At 38.1% G+C, this 24,022-nt stretch overlaps 3 protein-coding genes across 3 annotated transcripts in view; all 3 read right to left on the bottom strand.

Annotated features, from left to right (window-relative positions):
• The window catches only part of LOC118824797 (myosin-IIIb), a 48,812-nt gene extending 45,439 nt beyond the window's left edge, over nucleotides 1–3,373 (bottom strand). The window contains exons 1-3 of the mRNA XM_036595210.1: nucleotides 3,103–3,373; nucleotides 2,418–2,483; nucleotides 696–826 (exon numbers count right to left, since the gene is read on the bottom strand). Coding sequence (XP_036451103.1) covers nucleotides 696–826; nucleotides 2,418–2,483; nucleotides 3,103–3,204 — 299 coding nt within the window. The 5' untranslated portion in view covers nucleotides 3,205–3,373. The remainder of the gene's footprint in view (nucleotides 1–695; nucleotides 827–2,417; nucleotides 2,484–3,102) is intronic.
• A 2,475-nt stretch (nucleotides 3,374–5,848) lies between these two features.
• Nucleotides 5,849–13,947, bottom strand: wu:fb59d01 (uncharacterized protein LOC322379 homolog). Its single transcript, XM_036595678.1, has 6 exons — nucleotides 13,727–13,947; nucleotides 10,674–10,868; nucleotides 9,343–9,507; nucleotides 7,383–7,448; nucleotides 7,147–7,225; nucleotides 5,849–6,413 (listed from the first exon to the last, which is right to left on the bottom strand). The coding sequence occupies exons 1-6, from the start codon at nucleotides 13,833–13,835 to the stop codon at nucleotides 6,356–6,358; spliced, it is 672 nt and encodes a 223-aa protein (XP_036451571.1). The 5' UTR covers nucleotides 13,836–13,947; the 3' UTR covers nucleotides 5,849–6,355.
• Nucleotides 13,948–18,576: 4,629 nt separating this feature from the next.
• Nucleotides 18,577–21,198, bottom strand: nxnl2 (nucleoredoxin like 2). Its single transcript, XM_036595143.1, has 2 exons — nucleotides 20,628–21,198; nucleotides 18,577–19,121 (listed from the first exon to the last, which is right to left on the bottom strand). The coding sequence occupies exons 1-2, from the start codon at nucleotides 20,927–20,929 to the stop codon at nucleotides 18,953–18,955; spliced, it is 471 nt and encodes a 156-aa protein (XP_036451036.1). The 5' UTR covers nucleotides 20,930–21,198; the 3' UTR covers nucleotides 18,577–18,952.
• Nucleotides 21,199–24,022: the final 2,824 nt, after the last annotated feature.

Genomic DNA, 24,022 nt, shown 5'->3' with positions numbered 1-24,022 from the left:
CTTGCTTTCAGCTTTTCAAAGAAATGTTTTTCGACACCTCCAAAGTTCAGTCTTAGAAGTTGTCTTCATTTTCAGTTTCTTCCAATCCAAGTAATCCCAAACACGCTCAGTGATGAGGTCTGGGGTGCTCTAGTGTTCTGAGAACACCAGCAGCTTCTTTGTTTGATGAGCAAGTGTTAAACGGTTCTTGTCTATTTCCTCTTCACAGTAACAGCTTTTTGACAGCTTCACATCCTTTCAGAGCACTGTAGGTACTAATAATCTGAGGTGAAAGGTTTGGTGGTTTTCAGGTCACACATGTTTGAAGTCCATTTTCTCTGTATCTGTTAATCATTTTGGAACGCCTGTTTTTTTCCCTTTTCTTAAGCAAGTAGATTATGTTACATCTGATCTCCTCAGAAATATCTGATGATTTGATCTTAATGGCTTAATGGTGACTTTTGCACAGTACCGTATATAAAGGGTAAGTCCATGAAATAAGCTTTAATCTCGATCTTACTGTCAAATAAACTACACTACACGTGAAGTTCTTTCCATAATTCCTCATCAGCCACGACATGCCAGAAACAGACCTGTCTCCACATGCCTGGTTAAGGGTGAACAGGAACACAAAAACGGCTCCATGAACGAGGTCTGACGTTCTTGATTAGAACTTGCTCTGAAATGCACCGAGCACAAGGAATTCAGGGACTCACCTGATGACTATACACTGGTTTTTAGGCCCCGTGCCGAGGCGGCCCAGCATGGACTGATACGCTCGGTCTGCCACAGCAAATATGTGTGGAGGCAGAGAACTCTTCTCATGGCATTTGTACCTCGCAGACACCTGGAAGACATTCGGATGGTTTGTTCATCTGATTTTTAAGTGCAAAGTATGTATGAAGGAAAATGACAATAAAAAGTGTCCGAGTGATTTATTTTACACACACTTAAAACAGATGGTCCTTCAAGGGTTCTTTAGTCAAAGCGATAGTTTAGCGATAGCGAGAGTTCCATATAGTACCATTTCCTGCTTAAATGGCTCTTTGCATGGTGAAACGGTTCTTTAGTACAGGCAATGGCTCTATTTAGAACCATGAGTGCTATATAGGACCATTTCATGCTTAAATGGCTCTTTGCATGGTGAAACGGTTCTTTAGTACAGGCAATGGCTCTATTCAGAACCATGAGTCCTATATAGGACCATTTCATGCTTAAATGGCTCTTTGCATGGTGAAAATGGGTTGTACATGGTTCTACATAGAACTTTTTTAAAATGGTTCTATATTGCACAAAACAGGATTCTTCTATTGTTACAAGCTTGACGTCGCAAGAAAAGCAGAACCTTTTTTGCTTCTATAGAGAACCTTTTTAAAAATGTTTCTATACAGCACCAAAAAGGGTTCTTCTATTGTACAAGCTTGATATCATAACAATAGCAGAACACTTTTTGGTTCTATATAGAACATATTTGAAAATGGCTCCATATAGCATCAAAAAGGATTCTTCTATTGTTACAAGCTTGATATCATAAAATAGCAGAACCCCTTTTGGTTCTATACAGAACCTTTTTGAAAATGGTTCTATATATAGCATCAAAAAGGATTCTTCTGTTGTTACAAGCTTGATATCATAAAATAGCAGAACCCCTTTTGGTTCTATACAGAACCTTTTTGAAAATGGTTCTATATATAGCATCAAAAAGGATTCTTCTACTGTTACAAGCTTGACATCTTAACAAAAGCAGAGCCTCTTTTGCTTCTATATAGAACCTTTTTGAAAATAGTTCTATATAGCACCAAAAAGGGTTCTTCTGTTGTTACAAGCTTGATTTCGTAACAATAGCAGAACGCTTTTTGGTTCTATATAGAACTTTTTTGAAAATGGTTCCATATAGCAGCAAACAGGGTTCTTCTATTGTTACAAGCTTGATATCATAAAAATAGCAGAACCCCTTTTGGTTCTATACAGGACCTTTTTGAAAATGGTTCCATATAGCAGCAAACAGGGTTCTTCTGTTGTTACAAGCTTGAGATCACAACAGCAGCCGAACTCTTTTTGGTTCTATATAGAACCTTTTTGAAAATGGTTTGCTACAGCACCAAACAGGGTTCTTCTAGTGTTACAAGCTTCACACTGGAACAACAGCAGAATCCTTCATGGTGTTACACAGAACCATTTTAAAAGAGGTTCTATACAGTACCATATGCAACACATTCTCCATCAATCTGAAGAACCATTTCACTACGCAAAGAGCCATTTAAGCATGAAATGGTTCTATACAAAACTCAGTTTCTAAGTAGAAGCATTGCCTTTACTAAAGGACCCTCGAAGAACCATTTTTTTCGTGTTTAACTTTCAGTCAGAAGGAAGTACCAAAGCAAGGCATTCTAGATAACATCTGACTGAATTAACACAAACGGATATCATTGTCTCACCTCCTTTTCATAGAGTGGAAGCTGTTTAAATGGGTTCACTGCGACCAAGATGTCCCCAATATATGTCTGTTTAACAGAGAAAAAGACATCAAAGCTCACCAGAACATTCTGTCTGCCTCGGTTCTGCCTCAGAAATGTATTAATGTTTTGTGTGGGTTCTAGTGTCAACTACACTCTTAAAAAAGATGATTCTTCAAGGGCTCTTTAGTAAAGGAAATTATTCTATTTAGAACCATGAGTTTTATATAGAAGCATTTCATGCTTAAATGGTTCTTTCCTGTTGCATACGGCTCTGTGTAGTACCAAAAAGGGTTCTGCTTTGTTACACTGCCAAGCTTGTAACAGTAAAAGAACCCTTCTTGGTGCTATGTAGAACCACTTTCAAAATGATTCTATACAGAATCATACAACACATTCTCCATCAGTCTGAGGACCATTTAAGCATGAAATGGTTCTATACACAACTCATGGTTCTAACACTTGAAGAACCATATTTCTTAAGAGTGTACAGCAAAATCGTTGTCCATATGCTACCATTTTGAACCTAAGTGTTCGTAAGCAAGGTTAAAAACAGTCCAGTAAAGGTGTGGTCATCTAAGTCAAAGTTTAAGAGATGGTTCTAGACTGCAGTGCTAGACTCTGTCTATCTCAAGAACAACTCATACTTGCAAGGTAAGTTACTCACATAAATGCGGTTGCGGCTGAAACGGCCGGACAGAGACTCGAGCAAACTTTTCTCGTCCAAATCTGACAGACTGGCCAAATCTTCCTGGAAGTGTTCCTCCATGTTTTGTCTAGAACTTACTTCAGTTCAGTGAAAGGTGACTGCCGAGTTTCAGCGCTCCTCGTTACTTAAAACATCTCTTTAATTTTCCAAACCGTCGACTCGCTCCTTCCTCCTTCACCGCTGAGACAGTTTAGGTGCACTCTACTGTCTCCAATAAGCCGAGTTATGTGTTTTTTACCCACCCGTATTATGACAAGCCCCGCCTCCAGCTTTAGGATAGGCTATTATTTCATAAACACTAGACGATGATTTGCATGCTGCGCTAGGATTGGCTAGAAGTTTCTGATTCACAGCGGAACCTCTGCGTAACTCTGATTCACAGACGCAGGGGCTTATTTAAATATTGCGCTGTGATTGGCTAGTAGCAGAAACGTAGCGCGGGAGGCAGGATTTTCCGCAATACGGGTGTAGGAAAACCACAACGCGTTCAGGTTCCTAATCAGCTGCTCGCTGAGGAAAATCTCAAATAAAAATATCTCTCAATAGCAACTCACCACGGTTAACTCTTACCTACCCCGTGACGTCTTGTGAACATCTTACTCAGTTCAACGAATTTGACGGTTTACTTGCTTTATCGAGACGAGTTAGGGCCTCTAAGATGGCAAACCTCTTCAAAAACCTGACAAAGAAAAGCTCACTGTATTACCTTTTTTTTTAAATATAGCTTAGCCTACCAGTGGAAAGTGAATTCATTTGGGTCCTCACAGGCCTTAAATAAGAATCCTATTATAGTTCTAGTTTATTCTGCTTCATATAGAGTAGACACTGGTCATTTTGCCTGTCCATGCTGTAATTTGAGTAGTAAACTTATTTCAATATTCAATGTTGACTTTTGTTCAATGGTTTTGAAAGGCCTTTAGTACTTGGATGTGCAGATTTCTGATTAAAAGGGTCATAAACAAATCTCAATTCCAAAAAAGTTGGGACATACTTCAAATTTAAAGGAGCAGTGTGTAAAATTCAGGAGGGTCTATTAGCAGAAATGGAATATAGTATACAAAACCATGTATTCATTAGTGTATAATCACATGAAACTATGAATCACTGTGTTTTCGTTAGCTTAGAATGAGCCTTTCATATATACGTAGGGAGCAGGCCCTCATCCAATAGAGGCTGCCATGTTTCTACAGTAACCCAGAATGGACAAACCAAACACTAGCTTGAGAGTGACTTTCATGTTTTATGTTGAAGCAGCAGCTTGAATTTGGTGGCGCTGTAGAACCGTCTGGAAAATGTAGAAAGAATAAGTGTCAATGGTTGCTGCTGTTGCTGCATTGTATTGTTCTACTACACACTTGGAAAGGGAGGTACGAGGGAGAGGTATTTAGTTGGTTGCAACCTCACCGCTAGATGCAACTAAATCTTACACACTGCACCGTTAATACCTGCAACATATTCCAAAAGATTGAGACAGCAGCATGTTTACCACTGTATCACATTTCCTTTTTACATCACTGAACAATTGTTTGGGGACTGAAGAAACCAACTGATCCAGCTTTGAAAACAGATTTTCCATATGGGTCCTTTGTTGTCATATTTTGTGCTTCATAATGCGCCGCATGTTTTAAATGGGAGACAGGTCTGTACTGAAGGCAGGCCAGTCTACCATCTGCCCTCTGATTATGCAGCCATGCTGTTGTAACACATGCACAGGCTTGGTGTTGTCATGCTGAAAGAAGCATAGATGTTCCTGAAAAAGACATCATCTAGAAAGCAAAATATGTTGCTCCAAAATGTTGCTTAAAAATCTTTTAACATTAATGGTGCCTTCACAGATGGGCAAGTTACCCATGCCATAAGCACTAATACACCCCATACCATCACAGGCCCTGGCTTTTAAACTTTATACTGGTAACAATCTGGATAGTCCCTTTCCTCTGGCTCAGAGAACATAACATCCATTATTTCCAAAAGTAATTTAAAAGGTTGACTTGTCAGACCACCTGTGTTTCAGTCCATTTCAGATGAGCTTGAGCCCAGAGAAGTCAGAGGTGTTTCCGGGTGTTGTTGAGTAATAGCTTCTGCTGTGCATAGTACAGCCTTAACTTACCTTTTTTTATTGACAGTTTATTTAAAGTATTCCTGAACCCATATGGTGATATCCATCACAGAAAAATCCCGTTTTTGTAACGCAGTGCTGTCTGAAAGATTGAAGGTCACAGGCATACAGTAATAGTTTTGGGCCTTGCACTTTACACACAGGGATTTTTTTTGAATTCCCAGCATCTTTCGATTCAACACACCTTTATTTACAATTACGCATGTAGAGGTGTTCTTATGATGTTCTTAAGCTATTGGGTTACTTGCTGATGCATTTATTGACATAGTGGAGAGCCACAACCCATCTCAGCCTTTCCTGGATGCTCCTTTTACATCCAAGCATGCTTGCATTACTTTTTTAGGAGCATGATGCAGGCGTCAATTTCAGAACGAGTATATATTTACAACAAACAACAAAGTTGATAAGGTTAATCATTCATTATCTTGTCTCTATTTTTGTTTAAATGCAGGTCAAAGCGCATTTACAAATCCCTGCTTTCTTTATTTTTTTTTTTGCATTTCACATATTGTCCCAATGTCATGGGAAGTGAGATTTGTAGTTCACAGGGAAATACAGGAATTAGTACACGAATGAGACGTGACATATTAAAGAACTAGATGTTTTAATTGAAAAACAACCTTTTATTTGTCTTTTGGTAAAGCAAACAAATGACAAAACAAAAACAGTATGAAAGATATTACACTATATAAAGTTCCATAATTAAACAATACACCAACCACACGGTAATATTTACAGGTATGACTACTATTAATTAATGACCGTTTGTGATTTTGTTATCTTATATTTGCTGATACTATCTACAGTTGGTCTAAAAAGACAAAGCTGGGCATTTGCTTCATGTGATTACATAGCCCGAAAACGTGTATAAAGCAGTTTTACATTCTTTGATTTCACATTACTAAAAACCAACAAACATGCGACATATAATAATCAGCTAACAGATATACAGTACTTAAGATATTCTTAAGACAGAGATGCTTCTTAGCCATGGATTATTGGAGGCCACTCAGGCTATTGCTATTCAGAGATCAAATAAAATCAAGCTGTCATACAAAAGAGCCGAGCAAGCAGTTCAAGCTGTAGTCTCGTCTAGCTCATCTCGACATCATTTGTTGACACTTTCTTCATCTCATGACGTTTTGCCTTCCTGTTGATAAAAAGACCCAACACAATATTTTACCTTGTTCACTCAATACTATTCCAATAACTACTGTTATGCACATGGCATTGTAGGTGGGAATAAACAATGATATCGGAATCATATCAGGATTGTCAGATAATTGTAAAATAAAAAAAAAGAATAAATTATAACATATTATTTTAAATTGATTGTTAACTGAATTCTGAAAGAGCAGAATGTTTAGTTGACATTGGACAATTATGTTAAATTGTCTTTATTTAACTCTCAATAAATGTCTTTATATAAACACACACACAAACACACACACATATATATATATATATATATATATATATATATATATATATATATATATACATACGTATATATATATATGTGTGTGTATATATATATATATGTACATACGTATATATATATGTATATATACACACACGTATATTTGTATTTATATATATATATATATATATATATATATATATATATATAAAAAATTTAATTTATTTATTTTTTCATACATATTTGTACATACACATGTCCACAATTCCCATATCAGTGCATCCCTAATTGAATGCCGGTCAGTGTTGAATGAATACCTTTATTTGTCTTAAATTCACTCTCACACTGGTCAGTCGCATCTAGCTGGACTTAAATGACCATTATACTTTTCATTCAACACTGGACATTTTCCTGTGTTCTGTTTATGCAGTACTATAAGGTCTTTGTCTATGAAGGTTCTTACCTTTGCTTAACAAATAGAACAATTGCAGAAATGGCTGCCACTGCAAATATAATCCCACCCAGAATGCCAACAATCAAACCTGTCACAAAACAAACACCCACATGTCATGATTTGGACTCGGACGGTTACAGATGAAGAGGAACATAATGACAAGGTGATCAAAAGAGATATACATACAAAGTATATATTGAATTTATTGGTAGGAGCGACCAATCTGAACTTAACTGACCACTTACCCACATCAACTGTTTGCAGGTCAGGGTTGGGAGCGTCCCCTGCTAGCACTGATCGGCCAGACTTTGCTGTAAAATAAGGCAGTGAATGAGTTTGTTGCAGTGGGGTTGTGCTGACCTCTAGTGGACAACAAAAGAATGAGCCACAATTCAAAAACGCACCCAGCCCACATATGTTCATCTATATATAGTGTGTCTGTATGTGACTATCTCTGAAAAACTCAGTTAAGATCCAATAAATACATAAAATGACCAACTCAGATGATATTTTCATAAACAACTGTCTTACTGTGGAGTCTTTTGGTCTTATTCACGCAGAGCTTTTACTCAAGCTGGTGGATCAGACACTAACTATGCCATATGAAGTGTCTGCGCAATTAGAGCCCAGATGAAATATAACTACTGCATTAGCATTTATTTCACATAAAAAGAAGCACACAGTCACTGCTGCTGTTCATAAATGGCTGCATTTCCACATAAATGTGAAGCTGCTCAAAGGAGAAGCGGCTCTATCTTTATGGCATTGTGTTTAATGTTTAACTTATATGAACTAGGCTGGGTTTAGTCAGTGGCGTCTAAAACACTGGACGGTTATAACGACTTCAGTGTTTTGTGTGGTTTACACAAAGTCATAAAATGGTAATGTGGGGAGAAACTGATGAAAGAAGGGTCTAGGAAGCAGGAAGAAGAAGAAAGAGCACAGGTGAGTGCATGTATAATGGAAGAAGAGAAGAGAAGAGAAGAGAAGAGAAGAGAAGAGAAGAGAAGAGAAGAGAAGAGAAGAGTAATGTGGGGATAGGCTGATGAAAGGAGGGCTCAGAAGCAGGATGAAGAAGAGAGAGCAAAGGTGAATACATGTATAATGGAGGAAGAGAAGAGACAACGAGAGAAGAGACGGGAACAGACAAGGAAAGAAGAGAAGAGAGGAGATGGGAAGAGAAGAGATGAGGAGAGAAGAGACAAGGACAGAAGAGAGGAGGAGAGAAGAAACGAGAAGAAAAGACATGAGGAGAGAAAATACAAGAAGATAAGAGAAGAAAAGATAAAAGAAGAGATAAGAAGAGAAGGGACAAGGAGAGAAGAGAGCAGACGAGATGAGATGAGGAGAGAAGAGAAGAGACTAGGAGAGAAGAGAAGAGATGAGATGAGGCGAGGAGAGAAGAGAAGTGAAGAGACGAGGCAAGATGAGATGAGAAGAGAAGAGATGAGAGACGAGATGAGACGAGACAAGGAGAGAAGAGAAGAGATGAGGAGAGAAGAGGAAAAATAAGCAGAGAAGAGAAGAGGAAAGAGGAGAAAGGAAGAGAAGGAAAGATAAGGAAAGGGAAGAAAATAGAATAGAAGCGAGCAAAGTTAAGAAAATAGAAAAAAGAAGAAAATAGAAGAGAAAAGGGAAGATGAGGAGAAAGACAATGGATAAGGAGATAAGAGAAAGACATAGAAGAGACAAGAAAAGAAAACAGGGAAAAAGTGAAGGCAAAAGAAAAAAGGGAACAGAAAAGAAAGAGAAGAAAAGATGATACAAAAAGGAAGAGAAAAAGGAGAAAAGCACGAAAGAGAAAAGAGAAAAAAGAAGAGAACATGAGAAAAGAAAAAGGAGTGGAGGTGAAAATAAGGGAAGAGAAAGGAAGAGGAGAAGAGAAAAGAGAATAAAAGTGAAAAGAAAAAAGGGAGGAGAGGAGAATGAAGAAGATAAAAGAAGAAAAATGAGAAAAGATAATGGGAGGGTAAAGAAAGGAATAAGAGAGGAGAGGAGTGAAGATAAGAAAAGTGAATAAAGGAGATAAAGATGGAAAGACAAGAGAAGAGAAAAGCTGAGAAAAGACAAAACGAGAAGAGAAGAAAATAGAAAAGAGGTTAAAGATACATAAGGGATGAGAAGAGAAAAGAGAGGAGAAGAAGTGAAGAGAATAAGAGAGAACAGGAGGAATGATAATGGAAGAAAAGAGAAGAGAGCACCGACCTAGACACATCTGCTGACATTCCTCTCTGGATGCAAAGCGGTTTCCGTTCCCGTGGCAGCCTTTGTAAATGAACATGCGGCAGGTTTTCTCTTCACTGTCGTAGTGATACATGGCAATGTTGGCGTAGCAGTTGCCTGGATCCATCTTCAAAGTGCACACTGCATCTGAAAGATGAGTGGAGAACACCCTCAGAGAGGGCAGGAAAGATCAACCCACTGGACACTTTATCAGAAACCCCCCAAATTGTAGACAGACTTTACTGGTGTATAGTTTGAGACTATAGCCTAATTTGCGACTTGGCCCTTTATTAATGGCCAGTTTCTGACCACAGAGCCACTTTTGGCTGGGTATTTTTGGGTGGTGGACCACTTACAACTACCCTGCCAACATCTGGTCAACACCGGCCCTGTGGTCAGAAACTGAACAGGGTCACTGACAGACTGCATGACAACAGAGGGGCTACAGTCTGTAACTACACCCCTATATAGTGGACCAACACACATTAAAAAGACGGTTCTTCAAGGGTTCTTTAGTAAAGACAGTGGTTCTATATAAAACCATGAGCACTAAAAGAAGCATTTGCATTATTAAATGGTTCTTTGCATGGTGAAATGGGTCTTTGGACTAATGGAGAATGTGTTGTATATGGTTCTACATTGAATCTTTTTGAAAATGGTTCTATACAGCACCAAACAGCGTTCTTCTAATGTTACAAGTTTGGCACTGTAACAATAGCAGGACCTGTTTTGGTGCTACATATCTTGAAAAATATGACTCTTTAAGGGTTCTTTAGTAAACACAATGGTTCTTTATAGAACTATGAACACTCAAAGAACCATTGTATTCTTGAATGGTTCTTTTCATGGTGAAATCGTTCTTCAGATTGATGGAAAATGTGTTATATATGGTTCTTTATAGAACCTTTTTGAAAAGGTTTCTAGGTAGCACCAAAAAGGGTTTTCTGTTGTTATAAGGTCACATCGTAACAATAGCAGAACCCTTTTTGGTGCTATATAGAACCATTTATAAAAAGGTTCTAGATAAAACCATATATAACACATTCTGCATCAATCTAAGGAACGATTTCCCCATACAAACAAACATTTAGGAATGAAATGGCTCTATATAGAAATCATAGTTCTAAATAGAACCATTGCCTTTACGCAAAAACCCTTGAGGAACCATCTTTTCTAAGTGTGTATAAGGAAGCTGGAACTCATACAGTGGATGGTGGATGTATATGCAAAGTATCAACATCTGCATGCCCCCCATGCCTGCTTATCTGGAACCACAGCCAATCACTGTATCCTAAAAGGATGCTGGGTTTTACCTCCTTCTGGGTACAAATCTTGGTACTCCGCTGAACATGATGCCATGCAGTCTCTGTCAGAACTGAAACAGTTGCCACCGCTACAGTTTCCTTTGTTGAAGAAGGGGGCGCAAAATCCCAGTTGCTGGTCATAGTAAAATTTCACTGTTCTGTCCTCTCCAGTTTCTCTCTCCGGGGCCATACTGCATTTCGGAACTATGGAATAGTGAAATAATTTATTAATAACAATAATAATAATATAATCATAATAAACTTTATTTACAATAATGTGCAGAAGTCAAAAACACCTTCCATTTATTTAAATTATAAATTGGCCATTAAGTACAAATGATTCATTTTCAGTGTCAGAAAATGCATTCGACAGAAAATCACACAGAAGCAGGAGACGTGCTTTCAGTTTTTCACAAAAATTTGCGAGTACATTTTGTCACACCAATAAAGTTCAGTCTTAGAAGCTGGTTGCATTTTCTGGTTGCATCTTGGTGTTTTTAACCCTTTTTTCCAGTCCTGGAAACTCTTTTTTCATTTATTTTCCTTTGACTTTCCTCTTCCAAATGCTGGTGGATTATCTCATAGCTAATCTGCTCAGAAATATATGTAGCAACGAGAAAAAACGCACTTAAGAGTAATTTAAAAGAAAAGTCACATACAAAGAAAAAACATATCAAATCACAAATACACAGGTAAAATATGTCAGAGAAAGAAAAAATAAAAAGGAAAGAAATAAAGAAATATATAAGAGAAATCAAAAAGCAGTAATTTAAAACAAATTCAAAAATTAATCCAGTTAAAATAGAATAAATAGTAAGAAGTTTTTTATATCAAACTCAAGGGACCTGGAGGAAGGCAACGTCAACAGATGTAAGGTCGCATTTAGGGATGCATATAGTTAAACAGTCAGATAAGTAGACTGGTCATTAAGAAATTTAAAAGATTAAAAAGATTTTAAAATCAATCATAGCTGGCAGAAGAATGAGAATAAGTCATGGTATAGAATAAATCAACAGTGACTTAAGTCAATGGTAAGGAAAAAGTTGATATTTTAAGTCAATGGTGTAGAATAAGTCAATGGTGACTTAAGTCAGTGGTGTAGAATAAGACAATGGTGACCTAAGTCAATGGTGTAAAATAAGCCAGTGGTATGGAATGAGTCAATGATGACTTATGTCAGTGGTGTATAATATGTCAGTGGTGTGGAATAAGTCAATAGTGACTTAAATCAGTGGTGTAGAATAAGCCATTGGTATGGAATAAGTCAATAGTGACTTAAGTCAGTGGTGTAAAATAAGTCAATGGTGTGAAATAAGTCAATAGTGTGGAATAAGTCAGTGGTGACTTAAGTCAGTGATCTATACTAAGTCAATGGTGTAAAATACGTCAAGGGTGATATAAGTCAGTGGTGTAGAATAAGTTGGTGGTATATAATAAATCAATGGTGACTAAAGTCAAGGATGTACAATAAATCAATGGAGACTTAAGTCAGGGGTGTAGAATAAGTCAGTGGTGAAACGCATTTTGTCCCATATGGAAAAAAATATATTCCAAATGTATTTATCAAATATATACTTTGCAATATATGAAAATGGCCAAAAAAGGCATTTATTTGTATTTGTTATAATATTTTTCAACTGTATGTAGTTTTAAGGTTACAGATATAATTATATACATAAACTAACTAAATGGTACTGACTTCTGTGTTTTGCATTGTACTTTGCATTAACCATGTACGTATGCAGTAAGACAGCTCACACAAAATATATTTCAAATAAACATAACATTAAATCATCAAACTGCATTTTTACAGTGTATCAATACCGACAACACTTGCTTTAGTCATGTTAAAGGTCAAATGGCTAATATTTAAAATTAAGATAATGGAATTCTTTTCAAAAGTTCCAAACAGTAAAGTGCATTAGACTAGTACTTTGGCTATTTTCATCCATTTACAAACATTTATTTTTCCATGGTATAGTTCTAGGTGTAATATTGCATATTGCCTTACATTTAAAATAAATGCATTTTAAAATATATTTGGTTAATAAGGCAATATATTCTACAATGCAATTTGGTTTGTATTGCATTTTGGAATGTATTTCCGCATGGATTGCAATGTATTTGAAATATATAAAGATACATGTCCATATATTTTTTTCCATATGGGTGTAATTGGTTTTAGAGGATTTTTTTCCCTGCTTTCCTGTTGTTTTTCAAGTCACACACAGAGGCCAGTGTCACATCTGCTTTTAGAGAATTTCTTGTTCGTGTAATCATTTACAGAGCTGAAATGGAGCAGTGGGCTCTGCAAACCCGTCAACGAGACAATAAGCACTGAAATACTTAAAACACTCAACTCTCAATGAACAATTGCTTTCGTTTCTCATGAAATAAAATGAGAGATTTGTCCTTGAGTGGAATTTTGCCTTAATTCTACTTTATTTCCTCATTTTTCTCTGTTCTCTGTTCTGTCAAATGATCACTACAATAAAGGAAATCTTTCCTAAAACTCTTATTGATCTTTTTGCTATAATTCTCTGCCATTTGCATTTGAGCTTCCTGGAGCATTTCAAAGTCACCAAGCTTTCTTCCTGGGCCAATGTTCACGAAACATGCTGATTCAGGATCAGATACTTCTCCATGTTATTGTGACCTTAGTCATAAAATGTGATCCTAGATCAGTCCACCGATTTTGACATTTTGTGAATGCTGGGTCCAGTTTTGAAACGACCAGCAAATAGAAGTTTGATGAATAATGACAAAATAAAAATGTCTGGCTTCCTCATTCTTAACAAGCACGTCGCTTTTCAAAGTGTATTTCCTCTTCAGTGTAACAGAGGACAGACGATCCTGACGAAAAATAACGTTAAGGTGAAATGTCCCTTTAACTCAGGTTAGGCCTTCAGTACTTGGCCTTACATTTGTTATTATTTGAGAATAAAAAAAGGAACATTCAAATGCAGTTTCGGATTCAATTTAAGGCTCTAGTGATGCGCACGACTACATAGAACCAACATAATCACTGAAATCACAAAAGCAATACAACTGATACAACTAACCTTCTGCCACTGCAAGGGCACACACGACCGCCATCAGCAAAACACAGAAAGTTGGTTGAGAATTCATTTTGTATCCCTGAGTTGTGCTGCTTTTTTCCCCTCTTTGCATGAGCAGGTATGATTATATCCTCGATTTCTAAACCTCTGCCTGAGCGATGTCCTTTAGACTCCTTTATCAGCTCTGCGGGTTTTATGGGCTGGGTGTGTGACGCTCTCTCACTGACAGCAAATGTACAGTTTCAGTCATAAAACAAGAAAATGACCATGCTGGGTGTGTCACAGTATCCTTTGACTACTGCAGGTTAATCACTTACAACACACACTCTGATTCCGCTTTTTCAGCCAAGATTCAAAGGTTAGGATTGCTTTTGTAGAGTATTTGTGCGTTATTGTGTGAGGGTTCTATTAGACTGTATCTCTTCATTTCCAAATAGAAGTGAACATTTTTTTAATTATTGCTTACTTACTTAGACTGGACCTTTGCTAGCATCAAAATACTTTGTTACATCGAAACTGGCCTGGTTCTGATGAGCACAGACTTCATTTCTTAAGCTCACTTCTAAACCGTGCTGTTAATGAAGCCATAAAAGTCCGAGAGACACACCCATAGTTGCCCAACAGAAACCGACACTAAAACTGTGACACATGTTGTAACTTATCTATCAAAACGATGAAGCGTCACCGACCTACCGATTCCTAACATCTAGGAAAACCCGAAGGTCCCTCCTCTGATTATCTTAAGCCAAATAAGGCCAAGTTTCTACCTCACTGAGTGATCAACAGTCACAGATGTGAAAAACAATACTGATTACTGGAGAATTCTAATACCAATGTTTTCATAATTTCTGCATAATTCAATGGTTGAGATGCAAACAGTCATTCAAAGTTTGATTTGACATGGTTAATTGCAGAGAAACCCCCTGACTCTAATTACAGTGGTGGTGATAGGAACCAGGGGTCGCAATGTCTACAGCACAAATATAGCCATTTTATTTACTATCCAAAATAATTAGTGAACCTACGTCCATTTTTATATGTAACATTGATGATGGTAAAATAGTGGTAAATGCAAAAACATGTTTTTTGGGGACTATTTTGCTTCACAATGCCCAGCATGTACCTCTCAGCCATTAATGTATTCATAACAATTTCATATAATATTTTTTCTATGAGTCAAAGTCTAGACTGTTAACAATTCAATTAACATTTTGCAAAAAGATGAAACTGCCCTTTAAGGACCAGACACTACAGCAGCATTAGGCCAAAGCAAATTAAACTGACTATTTTTGGCTGATTTACAGGGTAAAAGGGGGCTAACAAAGTATGCAGAGTCTACAGTCTGTAACTGCCTATACGGTAAATGGAGCTGATAAAATGGACAGTGAGTGTAAAAACAATGAGGTGGTTTTAGTGGTTACTTTAATGCAGATGTTGCAGTGCATTTCACATCAGACCACTCTGAACGACTTTACATCTTAACATTTTAATTATGCACAACTTTTTTTAAAAATCAGTGGAATTCTCCTTTAAGCAGCTAAACATTTCTGCTAACTGATAATATTGGCAGATATAATTTAATATGGTCACAAACTGAACACACTATTGTTTTAGTTAATTCATTTATTGTAATGAAACTTACCAACTCAAATTTCTTTAGAGTGGTGGTGATAGGAACCAGGGGTCTACAACACAAATACGGCCATTTTATATACTATCCAAAACCACCAGTGAAACTACACGTCTCCTGAGTTTATATATGTAATGTTGATGATGGTAAACTAGTCATAAATCTGAAAAAGGTTTTCTTTGGGGACTGTTTTGCCGTACAACGCCCCGTGTACATGAACCCCTCCACCATGAATACATTAAAATGCACTTTAAGCCAAAAATCTTTTCAAGGCAAACAAAATTTGTCACACAACTATCATAAAACAATGTGTCAGACATCAGGCAGCATGTATCCAATGTTTTCAGAGGCACTGAACTCTTCCTATCACCACCACTGTGAACAATTCTGACTCAGCAAGTTTCTCTAGACTGAAGCATTTCACATCAAATGACTTTTAATGACTTTGTTTACATCGTAACCATTTAATTACACAGAAATTTTGGGAAGTAAGATGGAATTCCCCTTCAAGGACCAGACACTACGGCAGCATTACATGAACGAAAATTAAACTGGCCGGTTTCCCAGATCCTGATTAAGCTAAATAGGACTAAATAGGATTTTAATGGAATTTTAATGGGACTAGTTTTATCCATGTCCAAGGAACCTGTCCAAATTAACTTTTTAAATGCAGTATAACAAAATAATTAATAACATTAATAATATTTAAAGCATTAATATTTGAGTACAGTACTGATATCGCTTGTGACATATATTAGTACAGTCTCTATTCTGAGCTTATTAGGAGAGACTGAGTGCAGCATTCTGCTGTTGTTTTATCGCCCTCCAGTGGTGCATGGAGGAAATACATGGAAGGATCTGGATGCTGCAAATGAGATCAGTCCCCTGTGAGGACTATGAAGATACATCCAATATTCACATACGCTTATTGTTAGGTGTAGCATCGCTTTCACAGATGGTATTGAACATTCAACTGGGTTGGCAATCGGGAGCGCCCTCTAGCGTTAAAAAACCAGAAGACATTACAGGAGCGAGTCCAAAATAAATGGGTTAAGATGGAGCATTTGAGCAAAATCATAGTTTATAAATGCCATTTTAATGTAAAAGAATACAATAATTTCACTGGATAGCATAAAACTTTTAACAGTGCTGTTATATATTTTTAAAGGTTTTAAACTCAAGTTGTAGAAGTTTAAAATGGCGCCTCATATACGTCCATGACGTCAGTGAGGACTAACAGCCAATGAGCTGCTCCGCTCGCCAACCAATTAGCACTCAGTAGCAGTAATGCTAACCAATCAGCATGCAGTAGCAGGAATGCTAGCGTTCTGCTGCCAAAAACCCGTTTGCTATAGAAAAAGGAAATATATAGGTAAGTTTTCTTTGCTTTTTTTAGTGAAATACATCCTTCTACTTTCTAGGTAAAGTTCTGGTAAAGTGTTTAGAAACTATTTTACATTTTTGTTTTTAGCCGTACCCAGAAGGATACGCGGCTTAGAATATGTGTGTGTGTGTTTAGCCGTTGAGCCAGAGCTGGTTTATGAGGAGCCTGGCCACTTCCTATTTCCCCCGTTATATCAAAAACAGGACTTCTAAACAGCAGAGGGCGCCCGTGAGGGAATCCTCAATGAATGGGAGTAAATGGTGCTCAACGGCTAAAAACGAAAAGTTAAAATAGTTTCTAACCACTTACACAGAACGTTTCTTTAATTTTAGAAAGTAGAAGGATGTATTTCACTAAAAAAACAAAGAAATCTTACCTATATATTTCATTTTTTCTACAGCAAACGGGTTTTGGGCAGCAGAAGGCAGGCATTACTGCTAGTGTGTGCTGATTGATTGGCAAACGGAGCAGCTCATTGGCTGTTCGCGCTCACTGACTTCATGAACATAGATGAGGTGCCATTATAAACTCCTACAACTCGAGTTTAAAAGCTCTTAAAAATATAACAGCAGTGTTAAAATGTTTTATGCTATTCAGTGTTCAGGAAATGAATGTTTTCTTTTACATTAAAAATGTTTAATCATTTATAAACTATGATTTTGCTCAAATGCTCCATATCAACCCATTCATTTTTGACTCGCTCAGGAGCGCCCTCTAGCGTTTAAGAAACCCAGAAGACATTGCAGAGTGGTAATTCTCACCTCTACAACTTCTCTGGTTGAGCTTCCTTTACTACCATTCATTGCGGACTCGCTCACAGGCGCCCTCTGGTTGTTTTCAGCCATGTTTTTGATATAAAGGGGGAAAAGGAAGTGGCCAGGCTCCTCCTAAGCCGGCTCTGGTTATACATTAACTCCAATGTGTAAGATTGTTAAAACTGTCTGAACGATCAGCAGAGCTTTATTTTACTGCAAAGGAGGATTATTTTATTTTTACCTAAAAATCTAATTCTGTGGAGCTCCAACAAGGCAGTAAAAAAGCTGCATGCGGCACCAGACCCGCATGGTGCCGACCCTGGTTTAAGAAAACGAACATCAAGGACATAATTTGCGTATCATGTTCATGTATCATTCATTTCCCAAAAACATGAGGCAGTGGTAGGTGATACTGCAAAAAATAAAACCATACTTCAAGACATTTACACGATACATAACACGTATCACAATAGTTTGTTTTGTTTTGTTTTATAAGTGGAAACCAGCAAAAATAATCAGTGCCACATTTTAAGAATTCTATAAAAAACTAAATGCAATGATTTTTGTTTAACGCCTCACATACTATATTGTGAGAAATCCAATCAAAACAGGCCTAATTATGCTCTCTTTGTAATGAAACATTCAGTCGGTCAGAGTTCTTTAAGTACTTACGATGTGTATGATATACTCAGACAAATATTGTCAACATGACATAATTTATCATGGTAATGCTAAATATCGTCATATTGCCCACTCCTGACCTGGTAGCTGTTTCTCAGCCGCAAGCTTTCTCAGTAAATCAGGTAACCTAAGCTATCAGTGAGGATTGTCTAATAGGGATCTCCCTGAACTCCTGTCTCCTGTTGAAGAGCCTTTAGACTTCTGAGAATACCGTCCTTGGTCATTAGGTGTTGAAGTCTGAGAACTGCTCTTTGGCAACAAAAGGAAGTGAAGGGCTCTCTCAGGACTGCTTTTCACCTGAGACCCAACAGTGTTCTCATAGTCACTGAATGTTTTGCAAACTGCAGGAAAACAGCGGCAGACTGGGAGCAAAGCACAGCGGAAAAAAAGACTCTCTCAGGGATATATCACAGTGCTTTAATGAAACGCTGGGGACGCTAAATGACTCGGTAGCACCATGACAATGCTATGCATAAAAACAACAGCTGCAAGTCCCCAAGAAACGTAGCAGCACATTGATCTTTTGTCCTAAAATAGAGAAAAACACTAATACAAAAACAGCAGTGCAAATAATATCATTTTTCAGAAGTAGCAAAAGCATTTTTTCTCATTCTTCTCAAGTTTGTCGGCCTCCTGATATAAGGCCTTCTTAAAGCTTATGGCTACGGTGGCATAGCAAGTGTCCAGATCTCCTCTCAAAGTGCTTGATGCAAAATTCACAGTTTTTCGCTAGCCCTTTGGACCTGTGGCATGGCGCAAGCAAGTGCTCTTGCCAGACATCAGCATTTAAAGTTCTGGAAGATTTCAGCCACCTCCAGCCAGTTCCCGAAACAGGCCAGGCCTTGGTCTCGGATCTGCTTCCGGCCTTTGTCTGTGATGACCTGTCCGTTCTCTTTCACTATCACCAGCTTGGGGACGGCAGTGATGTTGTACCTCTTCTTGAGCTCACTGAAAGACACAAGGAGAACATAATGTTAGTACTGGCCCTGTAATTCTGCACAAGCTCCCATTAGAATGGGAAGGTGTACATAAAACACATTCATTCAAGAAACAATACATTCTTGACTGGACTTTGCTTACCAGGTCCACCACATGCCAATGCTGTAACATTTCCAAATACATGTGTTGTTAAAGCCACAATTTAATGGACAGTACAGGTCAGGCAGAGGGATATTAGCCTACTTTTACACCTAATCCTCCAAAGGGTGTTCACTAAACCTCTTACAAAGGAGACAAAGAAGGGTTAGCCTACTTTACAAATGACTAGACTTATTGTAGGCTACCTCCAGCGGATGCTATCCAGAGTAGTAACTAGATAGCTACATCTATTCAGTTTGATGGATATTTGTACTTTTAGGAGTATTTATGTTCAAGTATATTTGTAAAAAATATAACTTTTTCCTCTCAGTTTCACTGCAGTCAGCTACTTTTTTGCATTTAATTCTGTTTTGTTGACGACAGCAGCTGTGAACTGCTTTGCTGCTCTCGCTTTAGCATTTAAGAGCTGTAGCATGTAATTTAGCACTTAATTTCTGACCAAAAAGAGAAGAAAGGAGCTTAAACTTCAGGTCCTATCCTGATATATGCTGGAAGTAATAAGAAGTTTCACTGCAGTTCAATAGGGAACTCAGTAACTGAGGAGTTTTTGAACCTAATGCTTTTTTTGAAAGGTTTTTGGTGGCCACTTTTGCTTCTGCTTCAGCCTGTAAGGTAAACAGACTTTTATTTAACATAGTTTTAGGTTAGCACGGCGCATGTAACATCTGAAAACCCATCATTGCTCTTGCATGCAAATACGTGTATTCAGTACACAAACCAATAGTGTGGAGTTGAAGACGAATTCCACTGGTTTTTAATAATTTCTGCATAATTCGTAATAAATCGTTGAGATGTAAACAAAGTAGAAAAACCTACCACTTAGGATGTCTTTACAGTTGTGGTGATAGTAACTAGGGGTTGTGATGTCAAAAAATACAGGCATTTTATTTACTATCCAAAATGATCAGTGATCCTTCATGTATCTTCTGAGCTTTTATATGTAATGTTGATGATAGTACAGTAGTTATAAATCTTTAAGAACAGGCTTTCATCCTGGACTATAATTGCCTTAGAACATGTACCCCTCCACCATAAATGAATGAAAAATATTAAGTCTTGGCCAAAATCTTATCTCAAAACTACTGTAAAACAATGTCTCAGACATCAGGCAGCATATTCGCAATCATTTCATAGAATAAGTTTCTGTGAGGGAGCTTTTAAGAGGCATTAAACTCTTCAGATGTCTGGTTCCTATCACCACCACTGTGACCAATTCTGACACAGTAAGAATCTTCTACAAAGGAACATTTCACAAGGAACCACTCTGAATGACTTTGTTTAAATGTCGGCCATTCACTTATAGAGAAAGTTTTAAAATTGGGTGGAGTTCCCCTTTAACTTGCAATATCCACTCACTGTTTGTACTGGTCGGTCCAGGGCAGGGCGAGCCAGTCTCCGTGCATGTCGTGGTAATACTCCACCATGTCTTCTGTGGACTTGTCAGAGGATATAAAAACTATCTCGAGCTGTGCCGGAGGGTCGCTCTCCTCCACCAGCTCGGTGTAAAAATCACACAGCACCGGGGTGAAGTCCCGGCAGGGTGGACACCACCCGGCGGAAAAATACAGCCCCACAACTTTGTTCCGGAGAGCCTGTTCTGGGTCGACGAGGTCGCCTTCTTTGTTTATAAGTGCTCGGCCCGAGAAAACCTCCACCATACTTACCGATTGTACGCAGTAGCCCTTTCTGACGCCTTCTGACTCTGGTTAGACTAAGCTAACTGACTGTGTGTCAATAAGTCAATCAGCTGAGGCACCCAGCTCGAAATGTGGGAGCACGCTAAGCCCAGCCTGAAGAGAAACGGGGAAAAACAGACAAATACTGGCAACACTCTCAAAAGCGACTGTTTTGATCAACGGCTTTTACTTTCATTGGACGAGCAGATAAACCTGCTAAGACCCGCCTAATGCAAATGAGGTGACGCTCGACAGCACCAATGAGCACTCTCGATGATCTCCACGGCGACACGCAGTCGCCGCGGTTGCCAGTTGAGGTAAAACTCCTCAGAGAGAAGTTCTAATGCAGTTTCAGATTCTGAGAAAGGCCGTCTGGGTCAGGACTCGTTTATTTGTTTGCATAGAAAAGGCGCTGCCTGGAATGAGGGATGGAAAAAATGAACAGATTAAAATGCACATGGACTGAAAATGTGAGAGTTCTGATTTAATTAAGTCAGCCGTTATTGTATTAAAACAGTGTTGATTCGATAAAATATGAGCCATGGTTTATCATTTATCAACGAAGGGGTCTTGTATCTGGGTGGGAAATGTCAGTTATTATTTAATAAAAAGAAACGCGATGATTCATTTTAAGTATATTTTTATAATGTGATTAAATCAAATTACGATTTGATGAGAATCATTTATCCTTTGAATAACGTTTCGTTTCTTACATTATTTATCATTTAATTCCAGTTTTACTTGCCTTTACGGTTAACACGCACAGTGTGGCGTTAACCGTAATAACGCTGTTATAACTGAGTTCTGCCACACAGCTGTGTTAAATGAGGGTATAAAATCCAGAGTATGGGAGGAAAACTAGTCTATAAAATACAGGTTGCCTTGCAGCCGTTACCCATTGGTTTACAAATGCACTGGCGGTTAAGAAAAACAAACAAACAAACAAACAAACAAACAAACGTAGCTACGAAATAAGTTTTATATTAATTCGTGGCCTCGATATAGTAATTTGCAGCCTAAATATATTATTTTGTGGCCCTATTCATTTATGGCCACACCTTTTTTAAAAAATAATCACCATGTCTGTCACCTTATGGGCTCCATAAAACATAGAGGATCAGTTACCTAATATCTGTTATTATAAATGTCTATCTGCGTTTAACCACAGTCTGTATTCAGCTATCTAGCAAGTTTGTATTGTGATAACTATGCATTAGCATGCATGCTAGTTTGTATTGTAAGCATGTTAGTTAACACAGTATCATCATACTAAATAATTTGGTGGTCCATGGCTAACATCAGTGAGATTAGATGGAGAGCACTGTCATAGCAAGCTTAGTAACTCAGTGGTCTCTGTCTTATGTTTGTGAGATTATGTGGAGAGTATCATAACATGCTAAGTAACTCGCTGGTCCCTTAATATTTGTGAGATCAGGTGGAGAGTATTGTCATAGCAAGCTAAGTAACTCGGTGGTCTCTGTCTACCATTTGTGAAATTACAGTATATGTAGATCGTCATAGCAACTCTGTCGTCTCTGGCTAATGTTTGTGAGATTAGGTGGAGAGTATCTGTCACAATCTACCCCCTCCTGGGCCTGTGTGGTAGTGCACATGACCAAGCCATGTGCTTTTGTTTTCCTCTTTTCAAGCTCCACCCACTCCTCCATTACACACACCTGCACATTGTTCTCTGCTATTTGGCCCACTTTAATGAGTCTTTTCAGTCTGGGGAGACTAAAGTGGCCTTTGTGGTATGCATTTACACTGTTCGGCGCGTCGACGGACGTGAACGCGCTCCTCCTCTTCAGTTGGCCGCATCCAATTAAATCACGTCCTGCTAAGTCAAATTTTAATTAATGAATGTGCTGATTTTCTAATAATCAAAAAACAAATTTAGTATGTTATTAATTACAAATTTATATATACATATATTTAAAAATGTCTAGGTTTAAAATTGTTTGGAGCTTTTCCTCCATGCTCCACCGGAACGATTGTTTCATACATTGCATTGTGAACACTTATCGCGCAAACACCAGCTATCGTCTGATTAGATAGACCATAGACAGACATATCCAGATGCCGCGTTGGGTCCAGCCAGGCACGTCAACGGCGCCGCTATTTTAGGGCGGTCAAAATCGCTGCTGGACTGCATTCAGTACAATTACAGAGCGGCAGTTAAAGTAAGATACTGTCCAAAATTATGCTATTTCAAGAATATCGCACTCAGAAAGGGCGATAGGATTATATGACGGAGGGAACGCAGCGATCCACACTCATGTTTGTGAGACGAGTATTGTTTGTGTGATGTTTATGTGTAGATGGCCGTGTGGTTGGTGAGGCACAGAGAACCTGTTAATGGAATAGTTTTTATATTAAGCTTATTTCATCTAATAGTCTACTCAGGCGATCTTAACTTTATGTAGTAGTTATTTATTTACAATGATGGTCATTGCTTTGTAGCTAGGTAGATTATAGCATTCTTTAAAACCGTGTATTCATAATAGATTAACTTTAGCACCTTACACGAAGCTGAAGTCAGCTTCTTATTTGCCAGCTTCTTGTTCGAATTTCCACCTTAAATAATGCATCAGCCAGCATCATGTTTGAATTTTCCCGTTCCACCTTAAATGGTGCATCAGCCAGCATCATGTTTGAATTTTCCCGTTCCACCTTAAATGGTGCATCAGCCAGCTTCTTGTTCGAATTTTCCGGTTCCACCTTAAATGGTGCAACTGCAGGCACTAGAAAGTGACGGCTGCAACATTTAAGGTAGAACGGGAAAACTCGAGGAAGAAGCTGGCTGATAGGAAGCCAACTTCAGCTTCGTCCTTCTTACTGTGTTTTGGGGGGTTTATTTAATTTTTATGTGTATTAAGATTAGAAGTGATTCACACATTGATGGATTTGCTGATGTTTCTACCGGAGCTCGCGCTAAACTCGGTTTTTAACGTCAGGCGCAGACTGAATACTTTCTGCTGACCAAGACGGCTAATTAGCACGATGAGTTATTAAAGAAATAAAAGCTACCGAGAGCAGCCCGCGCAGCCTAGATTATTCTATGTCTGGGGATTATAA

Source organism: Colossoma macropomum, unplaced genomic scaffold (assembly GCF_904425465.1).
Source record: "Colossoma macropomum unplaced genomic scaffold, Colossoma_macropomum, whole genome shotgun sequence".
Taxonomy (NCBI): Eukaryota; Metazoa; Chordata; class Actinopteri; order Characiformes; family Serrasalmidae; genus Colossoma; species Colossoma macropomum.
Note: the sequence above shows the minus strand (reverse complement) of the source record. Positions and strands in the feature narration are given on the sequence as shown.